Below are 13,233 nucleotides of genomic sequence, written 5' to 3'. Positions count from 1 at the left end.
TTTGAGGTTTCTTCTTGTTTCCTAGACATTTTGAAGTTGTCTTTAACTGTTAGTTATGTATTGATTTGTTTTGTTTTGGTTTTATGATTTAATATTTTTGGAAAGGTGGAGCTGGTGTATTTTATTTTTTTGGTTATTAATTCAGGTGTACTGTGTGGCTCTGCAGTTTTCTTTGTGATGCTGGAATCACTGTGTGGAATGTGGTTGCAGGTCTCTACTTGGCTTGAAGGGAGTTTCTAATTTGAGCTGGTAGATGTTCTGGTGGTTTAATATAGTTTTTCTACTGGATGAGGCAGGGGAGAGGGAGGGAAAGGAGGAAGAAAAGAGAGAAAGGAAAAAATAAATAAAATAGAAAAAAAACCTCCAGGGAACAATGAGCCATTTCTAGGGCTTTGAGTGGGCTGCTAATGATGACGTTATACTGTTGTTACTCACAGACCTCAATTTTTAGGAGGCTGCCACTTTCCACCAGGTTCAGACAGCTGCAAAAACCCTATTCTCCAGGCCCTTCCAAAAAGAAAGCTGCCAAAAAGCTGACCTAGGATAGCTGCCCTGATCCACGATGCGAGTTTGTCCCAGGGCTCACTTACTTGCCACATGATTCCCCTCTCTGCTCCTGATTCAGCAGCACCCGGAGCCAGAGGAGTCTCTGCTCCCTCCCAGCTGTCCCAAGTTTATCGATAAAAGCATTTGCTGATGGTAGATATGTCTAGTCGCCACAGGTCCTCTGGTGTGTTCTCTCCAGTGCCCCAGGGAGCCCTGTGATGCCCTGTCTCACTGGCCAGTTGGTGCCCCATATTTAAGATTTTAAAACTATCATTAACTGAGATTTAAGTCATTAAAATGAAAAGATTTTGTACGTAGTCTTTTCACTCACAAATGATTTCTTTGTGTCCTTATCCATTCTTTTTATGTACGTTGTCATGATTTCTGTGTAGTTGTATCATGTATATTTTGTTTTCAATTTTTAAAAATTTAAACATTATTTTTGAATAATTTGCTAAGTATCACATCTAAAATTTTTAAATGACTGCAGTAAAATTGCTCATCTGTGTAGTTTATTTAATAACTTTTTCCACCCAGGTAGACATTGTTTCTAGAGTTCCTCATTACATATAATACTATTACATAAAGTCTTAGTAAATGTAATTTGCTTTTATTTTTAAATTATTGCCATCTGAGAAATCCCCCAGAGGTATGGTTATAGAGTCAGAGAAACCCAGCCTTGTAAACTTAGGGGCTTATTAATTTTGTTTTTTTGCCAATTATACTTCATTATTTTAATTATTAGTGAGGTTGAATTTCCCCCCATAGATTTATAACTTCTTTTTCTTCTTATGTCAGTTAACTGTACATATTTCCTATCTGCTTAGTCATTGGGATTTTATATACTTGTATAAATTTATAACCTTTTATGATCAGTCATATTGATTATAAATTTTCCTTTAGTATAATATGTTTCCTTTTTATGCTGATTTTGTTTGTTTCAACATACAGATATAGTTGAAAACTTTGAAGACCATCATGTTTATCTGTTGGTGAATTCTTGGAGGACAATTTTCTTCTAACTACCATTCTTCTCCTTTTCTAGGCACCCAACAGGAGGATCCTTTATTCGTCCCCACAAGGTAAATTTTGGAGTAGACTTTCTTACTGCAGTTAAGAACCGCTATGTGTTAGAAGATGGACCAGATGAAGACAGAAAAGAGCAAATTATTACAATTGGAAATAAACCTGTAGAAGCTATTGGTTTTGACTCTATTATTAAACAGCAAAGGTAAGTAGAAATGGTAACTTTTACAGTTTCATGAAGGTTCAGAATTGAAATTTTCATGGCCATATGTCAGATGCACATTTGTTTCCAAACTGGCTTAACTTTTTTGTAAAAATAGTGAATTGAAATCTAAGGGAATCCAAGGATTGAATATTCAAGCAAATGAAAATCCTTATTTTCACAGAGTTCATAGATTTTTCTGAATTGGAATTGCAATATCGATTTGGCCATTATAAATATTTACACTAAACTGTCTTGTTATATCATGAGCTCTCGTGGTGCACTGATTAAGCACTAGACTTCTAGCCTAAAGGTTGGCGATCAAACCCAGTAGTAGCCACTCTCTCTACGGAGAGAAGACCTGGTGATCTGCTCCTGTAAAGAATTTTTTTTTAAAACATTTTCTTTTGTTTTAGGTGAAAGTCTACACAGTAAATTAGGTTCCCATTTAACAATTATACAAGTTGTTACATGACATTGGTTACAATTTTAACAATTTTTAAAACAATTTTAACAACTTCAACAATTTTAATAATGTGTCATTTCCATTCCATTTGTTCTGTTTCCATTGATTTATCTTTCCTATGCCCATCTTTCTTTCTCATTTTGAGTTTGATTAACTCTTACAATTGATTGTTTATCTCATTAAGGAAACCTTCTGGTACGCTTCTACTCTGTCTGATAGGATTTCTATGACTTGGAATTGACTTAGTGGTAAGAAAACAACATCTTCTCATTGACGAATTATTAAGTATCTAAGGCTGACATTTTTGTCCTTTTATATTTCATGGTAGCATTTCTAGTTGGATAAGTCAGGTATAGAAACAAATCTGAATACTTGCCAATATGCCATGTATAATACTTGTACTGGCTAGTAGTGAGCAGTTCCCATCTCTGGCAGTGCACATCTTTAACACCTGTGGAGCTTTTGAAGCATATAGAAAATTCACTCCTATTCCAACCCTACTTTATCAGGATTTTGGGGCATGGACCCCAGGAATTTGCTTTTAAGAAGTACCCTAAATTGTTATGTAGCAGTCTGTAGCAATTTAAAACTGCTTAGCTAGAACGTTACTTTCTCTGAAACTGTTGGTACGTTGATTATCTGCAAAAAGACTTACTACTCATTCAGATGATCTGTCTGAATCAAAGAAAGTGGAAGCTGATATTACTTAAAAATAGTCATAACTACATAAGTACTTCCTTAATTCATGCTGGTTTGTTCTGTGATTTGACCTGGAGGAGACATCCTGGTAGTGACCTCTGGTGGCCACTGTGGAGAATATATTTGCAAACACACTTGGCCATAGGCCTGCAGGTTTTTATTTGCCATCTGTAAAGTAAAAGAATTAAACTGTGATTCTGCACATTTTTGTCATTAAGATTTAATATAAAATTAAAAATGGAAATGCAGGCAATAAAACATTTTCTTCTTATTCTCAATGTTGAAGAATAAATTCTTTTCTCAACACCTTTACTTTTTAGCATAGATGGCCAGCATTATAGAAAAATCTCAGATGAGTAAGACTTTTCTTTAAATAGTATCACCTGACTGTGTTTTATTTATAAAACAATATACATTCATATAGATAATTTGGTCATTAAAAAGACAGGAAAGGAAGAAAAGAGCAAAATGGATGTCAGAGGAGACTCTGAAACTTGCCCTTCAATGGAGAGTAGCTAAAAACAAATGGAAGAAGTGACAAAAGAGCTGATCATAAGATTTCAAAGAGCAGCTCAAGAAGACAGAGTCAGTTATTATAATTTAACTGTGCAAAGACCTGGAGTTAGAAAACCAAAAAGGAAGAAAACACTCAGCATTTATCAAGGTGAAAGAACTGTGGAAAAAATTCAAGCCTTGAGTTGCAATGTTGAAAGACTCTATGTGCAAAATATTGAATGATGCAGGAAACATCAAAAGAAGATGGAAGGAATACACAAAGTCACTGTAACAAAAAGAACTGATAAATGTTCATCCATTTCAGGATGTGGCGTATGATCAAGTACCAATGGTATTGAAGGAAGAAATTGAAGCTGCACTGAAGGATTTGGCAAAGAACAAGGCTCCAGGAATTGACGGAATACCGATTGAGATGTTTCAACAAATAGATGCTGCACTGGAGGCACTCATTGTCTATGCCAGTAAATTTGGAAGACAGCCACCTGACCATGTGATTGGAAGAGATTCATATTTGTACCCATTCTAAAGAAAGGTGATCCCACAGAATGTGGAAATTATGGAACAATATCATTAATATCTCAATGCAAGTAAAATCTTGCTGAAGATAATTAAAAAATTGTTGTAGCAGTATATTGACAGAACTTCTAGAGATGCAAGCTGGATTTAGAAGAGGATGTGGAATGAGAGATATCATTGCTGATGTGAGATGGATCTTGGCTAAGAGCAAAGATTACCAGAAATATATTTACTTATGTTTTATTGACTTTGTAGAAGCATTCGATTGTGTGGATCTTAATGAATTATGGGTAACGTTGAGAAGAATGGGAATTCTAGAATATTTAATTGTGCTAATGAGGAACCTGTGCATAGACCAGGAGGCTGTCATTCGAACAGAACAAGGGGATACTGCATGGTTTAAAATGAGGAAGGTAGTGTGTCAGGGTTGTATCCTTTCACCATACATAATCTGTATGCTGAGCAAATAATCTGAGAAGCTCAACTATATGAAGAAGAACATGGCATCAGGGTTAGAGGAAGACTGATTAACAACCTGTGATATGCTGATGACACAATTTTGCTTGCTGAAAGTGAGTATGACTTCAAGCACTTACTGATGAAGATTAAGGACTGCAGTCTGCAATATGGATTACATCTCAATGTCAAGAAAATAAAAATCCTGAAAACTGGGCCAATAAGCAGCATCACGATGAATGGAGAAATGATTGAAGTTATGAAAGATTTCATATTACTTGGTTCCACAGTCAACACCAATGGAAGCAGCAGTCAAGACATCAGATGACATATTGCACTGGGCACATCTCCTGCGAAAGGCCTTGTGATAGTTGGAGCTGTGTGTCAAGTTGGCTGAACCACAATTCTGTGTGGTTTAAGCACTTGTGATGTGTTTATTCCCATGATGGGATCAGATGAATATGTTTTGAGCAGCCAATCCATTGAAAGGGAGTTTCCCTATGGGTGTGATCTGCCTCCAGTATATTTATGGACATCCTGGGAAAAGAGACACTTTTCTGTGGATCAGAATTCTTTTGTGCTGCCAACAACTGTCCATGAGTGAACAATCCACCATTCGGCCTGGAGATCTTGGATTCATCATTCGTTGGAGTCAACAGCCAGTGTACTGCCTGTCAACCTTGAGCTCCAGCCCCTGCAGCTGCAAGAGTTGGGAAAAGCCCTCCGGCTTGATGTTTGATCCAAGAACTTTGGACTTGCTAGCTTCTATAAGTGTGTGAGCCATTTTCCTAAGATAAATTACTCTCTATATACATATATATATAAGCTTTACTGGTTTTGTTTCTGTAGAGAACCCAGTCTAACACATTTGGTACCGAGAGGGGTTCTAGAGAGACAAAATCTTAAGGATGGCCTTCCTAAATTGATTCTCCTATTTGATTAATTATAAAGACACTAGTTACCCTGCCTCTGTTAGTGAAGAGGACCCTGCTAATCTGTGGCATGAGGTGGCAACATTAATATGCAAAATAACACCACCAATAGATCAAGTACTTTGTGAGATGTGAGGCTCTGGGTGATCACATATTTGATACTTTTCTGCAATTTTGTCAGCATGAGGAGTATAAAGAAGTTGGTTGGTTGGTCCTGCTTACACTAGACAAAGTGGTGAAAGACCGAGATGAATTCAGGGCTGCTGAGTCAGCTTAAGCGCCGCATAAAAGACCTTAGTGTTTCCAGTTGTGCTCTGAAAGAATGCCTTATTTTTTCTAGTAACAGAGCTGAAATTGCTGAAAACCAAACCCAGAGCCTTATTGTAAGGGTGGCTGAATTACAATGCCAATTGAATTGCCAACCCAGAATGGTGTCTGAAGTTAAAGTGAGGGCAATGATTGGGGAAAAATGGGATCCTGAAACCTGGAATGGGTATATATGGGCAGATAGTAGTGCCTAAGGCACTTGACTGCTAAGCAGAAGGCTGGCGTTCAAACACACCAGCCACTCCTCAGAAGAAAGATGGGGTAATCTACTTCCATAGAGGGGTCGCTTTGAGTTGGGTCTCACTCAACAGCACATAACAATGACAACAGTCAGGAATATCAGGATATGGAGCCTGTACTTCTGTTGAATCCCTCCCATCTGAAGGGATTACTGTAAAACCATTATCCCCTCCACCTCAGTTTGATGGGATTAGCCAAACTGGTCCTGCTGGTCTTTGTCTGAGGCAGAGGCCATGGAAGACATTCCTGAATGTTCTCAGGAACTGCCTCAACCACCCATTGTTGCTGCTAGACCTACAGCAAAAGTTAAGTCCAAGCGAGCCCCAAAAGGTGACATAGAAAATGTGATTAAGAACGTGGTATGCTACACCCGAAAAGACCTACTTGATTTTGCTAACATGTACAGACATAAACCTGGAGAGTATGTATGGGAATAACCATTGAGGATGTGGGATAATGGTGCAAGGAATGTAAGATTGGATCAGTCTGAGTTTATTGATTTAGGCCCACTAAGTATGGATTCTTCATTCAGTGTTTCAGCTCAAGAGATTAGGAAAGGATCTAATAGTTTATTTGGTGGGCTTACTGAAGCATGGATTATGCAGTGGCCTACCTTAAGTCAAGTTGAAGTACCTGCCTTGGTATAATGTAGAAGAAGGTATCCAGAGGCTTAGGGAAATTGGCTTGTTAGAATGGATTTATCAGGTTAGACCCCTAGAGCCAGAAATGGAGAGGCCAGAAGACACGCCTTTCACCAGTACAGTGAGGAATAAATTTGTGAAGGGAGTTCCAGCATCCTTGAAGACTGCTGTGATTGCTATTTTATGTAAGCCTGATTTGACAGTGGGAATTGCCCTAATTGAACTAAAACACTTAACTACAATGGGGCTGATTGGACCCTCGTGGTAGTAGGGGCCAAGTGGCAGCAGTTAATCAACAAAGACAAGGTGGGCATGGTTACCATAATGGAAAGCAGAGTCAGAACAGTAATTAGAATAGTCTGACTTGTGTGGAATTATTGCATTGGCTACTTGCTCAAGGTGTTTCTAGTAGTGAAATACATGGCAGGCCTACTAAATATTTACTTGATCTGTATAGACAGAAGAATTCTAGGTCACGTGAACAGCAGCCTGGATTGAATCACCTGAATATGGAGTCACAGCCTCTCAATCAATTCCCAGACTTGAGTCAGTTTACAGACCCACAACCCCTAGAATGAAGGGGAGGCGGGGCTCCTTTGAGGAAGGACCCCACTACATTGCCAAAAATCTGTAATGTTGCTATTTCTCCCAGCCTCCCCCAAAGGGATCTGAGGCCTTTAATGAGAGTGACTGTTTATTGGGAAAAGGAAATAATCAGACTTTTTGGGAATTACTGGACACTGACTCTGAACTGACACCAATTCCAGGACACCCAAAGTGTCATTGTGGCCCACCAGTCAGAGTGGGGGCATATGGAGGTCAAGTTATTGATAGAGTCTTAGCTAAGGTGCGTCTCACAGTGGGTCTAGTGGGTCCACAAACCCATCCTGTAGTGATTTCCCCAGTGACAGAATGCATAATTGGAATAGATATACTCAGCAATTGGCAGAATTCCCACATTGGGTCCCTGACATGCGGAGTAAGGGCTATTGTGGTAGGGAAAGCCAAGTGGAAGCCATTAGAACTGCCTCTACATACAAAAATAGTAAACCAAAAGCATCCTGAGAGTTCTATCCACATACCTCTTCCCCATTCATCCTTATCACCAATTTTCCAATCATGCTGCTTCCAAGTCCCAGACCATCCAGCCAAGCCATCCTTGGAGGGGTTGCAGAGATTATTGCCTCCATCAAGGACATGAAGGATGCAAGGGTGCTGATTCCCACCACATCCCCATTTAATTCATTTATTTGGCCTGTGCAAAAAAGATGGAGTCTTGGAGAATGACAGTAGATTATCGTAAACTTAATCAGGTGATGACTCTAGTTGCAGCTGCTGTTCCTGATGTAATTTCATTGCTTGAGCAAATTAATTCATCTCCTGGTACTTGGTATGCCGTCTTTTTCTCAATACCAATTTCAAAGGACCATCAGAAGCAGTTTGCCTTCAGCTGACAAGGCCAACAGTGTACTTATACAGTGCTTCCCCAAGGGTATATCAACTCCTGGCACTATGTCATATTTTAGTCCGTATGGATCTTGATCGCCTTTCCATTCCACAAGACATCACGCTGGTCCATTATATTGATGACATTATGCTGATTGTACCTAGTAAGGAAGAAGTATCGATGATGCTAGACTTATTGGTGAGACATATGTGTGCTAGAGGTTGGGAAATTAACCCAACAAAAATTCAGGCACCTTCCACCTCAGTGAAATTTCTAGGGCTCCAATGGTGTGGGGCATGTTGAGATATTCCTACTAAAGTGAAGGATAAGTTATTGTATCTTGCTTCCCCCACAACTAAAAAGGAGGCACAATGTCTGGTGGGCCTCTTTGGATTTTGGGGGCGACATATCCCTCATGGGTGTGTTGCTGTGGCCTATTTATCAAGTGACTCGGAAAACTGCTGATTCTGAGTGGGGCCCAGAACAACGGAAGACTCTGCAACAGGTTCAGGCTGCTGTGCAGGCTGCTCTGCCACTTGAGCCATATGATCCGGCTGATCCAGTGGTGCTTGAAGTGTCTGTAGTAGATAGAGATGTTTTTGGAGTCTTTGGCAGGTTCCTATTGGTGAATTGCAATGCAGACCCTTGGGATTTTGGAACAAAGCCCTGTCATCCTCTGCAAATAACTACTCTCCTTTTGAGAAACAGCTTTTGGCTTGTTACTGGGCTTTAGTAGAGACTGAATGCCTAACCATGGACCATCAAGTCACCATGAGGCCTCAGCTACCCATCATGAACTGGGTGTTGTCTGACCCACAGAGTCATAAAATTGGACATGCACAGCAGCACTCCATCATTAAATGGAAGTGGTATATCAGAGATCGGGCTCAAGCAGGACCTGAAGACACAAGTAGGTTGCATGAGGAAGTGGCCCAAATGCCTATGGTCTCCACTCCAGTCACATTACCTTCCATCTCCCAGTCTGCACCTATGGCCTCATGGGGAGTTCCTTATGATCAGTTGACTGAGGAAGAGAAACTCATGCCTGGTTTACAGATGATTCTGCGCGATATGCAAACACCACTCGAAAGTGGACAGCAGCGGCACTGCAGCCCCTTTCTGGGATTTACTTGAAGGACAGTGGTTTATGGAAATCCTCCCAATGGGCAGAACTTTGAGCCGTGCATATGGCTGTTCACTTTGCATGGAATAAGAAATGGCCAGATGTGTGATTATATACAAATTCATGGGCTGTGGCTGATGGCTTGGCTGGATGGTCTAGGACTTGGAAGCAGCATGATTGGAAAGTTGGTGATAAGGATGAATAGGCAAGAGGTATGTGGACAGAACTCTCAGAATGGGCCAAAGGAGTGAAGGTATTTGTGTCTCATGTGAATGCCCACCGAAAGGTGACCTCGGCAGAGGAGGACTTTAATAATCAGATGGATAGGATGACACGTTCAGTGGAAACCAGCCGTCCTTTTTCCACAGCTACTCCTATCATTGCTCAATGGGCTCATGAAGAAAGTGGCCATGGTAGCAGGGATGGAGGTTATGCATGGGCTCAGCAACATGGACTCTCAGTTACCAAGGCTGATTTAGTTACCGCCACTTCTGAGTGCCCAATCTGCCAGCGGCAGTGACCAACACTGAGTCCATGATATGGAACCATTCCTTGGGTGATCAGTTAGCAACCTGGTGGCAGATGGATTACATTGGACCCCTTCCATCATGGAAAGACAGCATTTTGTTCTTACTCAAATAGATACTTCCTCTCAATATGGATTTGCCTTCCCTGCACACAGTGCTTCGGCCACAACTACCATATGTGGACTTACAGAATGTCTTATCCACCATCATGGTATCCCACACAGCATGGCTTCAAATCAAGGGACTCACTTCATAGCAAATGAAGTGCGGCAGTGGGCCTATGCTTATGGAATTCACTGGTCTTACCATGTTCCTCATCATCCTGAAGCAGCTGGTGTGATAGAATGATGGGATGGCCTCCTGAAAACACAATTACAGCGCCAGTTAGGTGGCAATACCTTGAACGGTTGGGGCATTGTTCTCCAGGAGGCTGTATGTGCTCTGTATGTCCATTATATAGTTCTGTTTCTCCAATAGCCAGGATTAAATAGGTCCAGGAACGAAGGGGTGGAAACAGGAGTGGTACCACTCACTATTATCCCTAGTGATCCACTCAAAAAATTTTTGCTTCCTGTCCCTGCTACCCTATGCTCTGCGGGTCTGTAGATCTTAGTCCCAAAGGGAGGAACACTCACGCTTGGAGACATAATACTGATTGCATTGAACTGGAAATTAAGAATGCCACCGGCCATTTTCGCTTCCTCATGCCTCTGGATCAACAGACAAAGAAGGGCATTACTGTATTATCTGATGTGATATATCCTGATTACCAAGGGGAAATTGGATTGACATTACGTAATAGAGGTAAAGAAGAATATGTCTGGAATACAGGAGATTCTTTAGGGCATCTCTTAGTACTGCTATGCCCTGTGATTAAAGTCAATGGACAATTACAGTAACTCAATTCTGATCTGACTGCTAACAGCCCAGACCCTTCAGGAATGAAGGTTTGGGTCACCCCACCAGGCAAAGAACCACGACCAGCTGAGGTGCTTGCTTAGGGTAGGAGAAATACAGAATGGTGGTGGAAGAAGGTAGTTCTGTATATCAGCTATGACCTTGTGACCAAGTGTAGAAACGAGGACTGTGATTGTTATATTTTTTTTATTGTATATGTATATATGCATCAAATATTTTTGTTTCCTTCTGTTATGAACTGTGAAATGTAAATAAGGTTAATGCGTTTTGGTTGTATGTGTGTTAGCATATCATGTTAGTCACGAATATGACTTTATAATTATTCTTATTTAGAGATTATATATGGTTAAGAAGATGTGTACAACTGCCAGGTTGATAAGGGGTGGACTGTTATGGTTGAAGATGTGTGTCAACTTGCCTGGACCCCAATTCTGTGTGGTTTAAGCAGTTTTGATGTTATTCCCAGGATGATGTCAGATGAATATGTTTTGAGCAGCCAATCCGTTGACAGGGAGTTTTTGTAGGGTTGTGGCCTGCCTCCGGTATATGGACATCCTCGGAAAAGAGACACTCTTCTGTGGATCGGGATTCTGTTGTGCTGCTCACAAGTGTCCATGAGGGAACAATTCACCATTTGGCCTGTAGATGTTGGATTCGCCATTCGTTGGATTCAACAGCCAGTATACTGCCTGCCAGCCCTGAGCTCCTCAGCCCCTGTAGCTGCATGAGTTGGCAAAAGCCTCCAGCTTGATGTTTGATCCAAGAAGTTTGGACTTGCAGCTTCTATAAGTGGGTGAGCCATTTTCCTAAGATAAATTTCTCTTTCTCTCTCTATATAAGCTTTGCTGGTTTTGTTTCTCTAGAGAACCCAGTCTAACACAGGCCTCTTTAAAGTTTTGAAGAGCAAAGATGTCTCCTTGAAGACTAAGGTGCGCCTAACTCAGGGCCACGGTATTTCCAGTCAGTTCATATGCATGTGAGAGCTGGACAGTGAATAAGGAAGGCTGAAGAAGAGTTGATGGTTTTGAGTTGTAGTGTTGGCGAAGAATGCTGAAAGTACTGTGGACTACCAAAAGATCAAATCTGTCCTTGAGGAAGTGCAGCCAGAATGCTCCTTGAAAGTGAGAATGGCCAGACTTCGTTTGACCTACTTTGGTCATATTGTCAGAAAGGACCATTCCCTGAAGAAGGATATCATGCTTGGTAAATTGCATGGTCAGCAAAAAAGGGGAAGGCCCTCAATGAAATGGATTGACAAAATACCTGCAATGATGGGTTCACGTACAGTAAGGATTGTGAGGCTGGCACAGGACTGGGCAGTGTTTTGTTCTGTTGTACACAGGGTCGCTGTGAGGACTGGACAGTGTTTTGTTCTGCTCTACCTAGAGTTGCTATGAGTAATAGCTGACTCGACAGCAGCTAACAACAACAACAGAGAATTTAGAAAACACAAAATGATACACTAGGAGAATAAAGTGAAAGTCATGAGTAATGATACCACCAAGAGATAAGTATCATCGGTGGTATTTGAAGGACCATATGCTGCATAGGGATAGAGTTCTTTGTTTTAATTTTTGCATCCAAAATGCAAATATTTAAATATGTTTTACCCAAAAAGATACATGTTTTTTCCTTATTGGTTAATATCTTTCTGGTAGCGTAGTGCCTAGGGCACTTGACTGCTAACCAGAAGGCTGGCGGTTCAAACCCACCAGCCACTCCTCGGAAGGAAGATAGGGCAATCTACTTGGAAACCCAAGGAGGGGTCACTATGAGTTGGGTCTGACTCAATGGCACATAACAACAACAACAACAACAACAATCTCTTTCAGATAATACCATAGTCTCTGTGAATATTAACAAATTATAAATTGACATTTTTTTTTTTTTTTTTCCCTAATTTAAGAACAGCTAGGAGAATAACTCATGAATTTCCTTGGTGCATGACCCTACTTCCTTTTTTTCAGTAATATTTATTGTTCTCAGTAAAGGTTTACACAGCAGCTTAGGTTCCAATTGAACAATTTCTGCACAAATTGTTCAGTGATGTTGGTTATATTCTTCACAGTGGGCTAAACACTCTCATTATTTCCATTCTGGTTGTTCTTTCATTAATATAATTTCCTTGTCCCCTTACATTCTTGTCTTTGTTTTGGTCTCCTATAGGTGATTTTTTTTGAAGGGTCACAGTACTTATAGGTGATAGTCATTAATTTTTGAGGCAATTTGTTATTTATCTACAAGGTGATTTGAGGGATTGCTTTGAAGAATATCTCAGGGCAGTAGTCTCAGGGAGTCCTCTGGTCTCAACCAGTCCAATAAGTCTTTTTTTTTTTTTTAAGGAATTTGATGTTCTGTTGCTATTTTTCTCTGATTTTGTCAGGGTCCTTCTGTTGTGGCCTTGATTATAATGTTTGGTAGTGGTAGCCAGGCACCATGTAGTTTTTCTGGTCTCTGGTTAGATGAGACTGTTGTTCATGTAGACTGTCCTGTAGACCAGTTTTTTCTTGGAGGTTTGATTTCCTTCTTTCTCTTTTGGCACCCTACTTCTTGAGTATTTGCAAAAACGGCAAGGAGGCCACATGTTCTGACCTCCTCTAATCTCACAAGAGGAAGACAGCAGTAACCCAAGGCCTATTACTGCAAGGCCA

The 13,233-nt window shown here is 40.5% G+C and overlaps 1 protein-coding gene across 1 annotated transcript in view; it reads left to right on the top strand.

Moving 5' to 3' along the window:
• Positions 1-13,233, top strand: part of TBCE (tubulin folding cofactor E) — a 156,174-nt gene that overhangs the window by 94,620 nt on the left and 48,321 nt on the right. Inside the window, exon 3 of the mRNA XM_007938470.2 lies at positions 1,592-1,777. Coding sequence (XP_007936661.1) covers positions 1,592-1,777 — 186 coding nt within the window. The remainder of the gene's footprint in view (positions 1-1,591; positions 1,778-13,233) is intronic.

This window comes from Orycteropus afer, unplaced genomic scaffold (assembly GCF_000298275.1).
Source record: "Orycteropus afer afer isolate SDZICR_OR568_19922 unplaced genomic scaffold, OryAfe1.0 scaffold00050, whole genome shotgun sequence".
NCBI classification, from domain to species: domain Eukaryota; kingdom Metazoa; phylum Chordata; class Mammalia; order Tubulidentata; family Orycteropodidae; genus Orycteropus; species Orycteropus afer.
The sequence above is the reverse complement of the archived record's forward strand: the minus strand, read 5'-3'. Positions and strand labels throughout refer to the sequence as shown.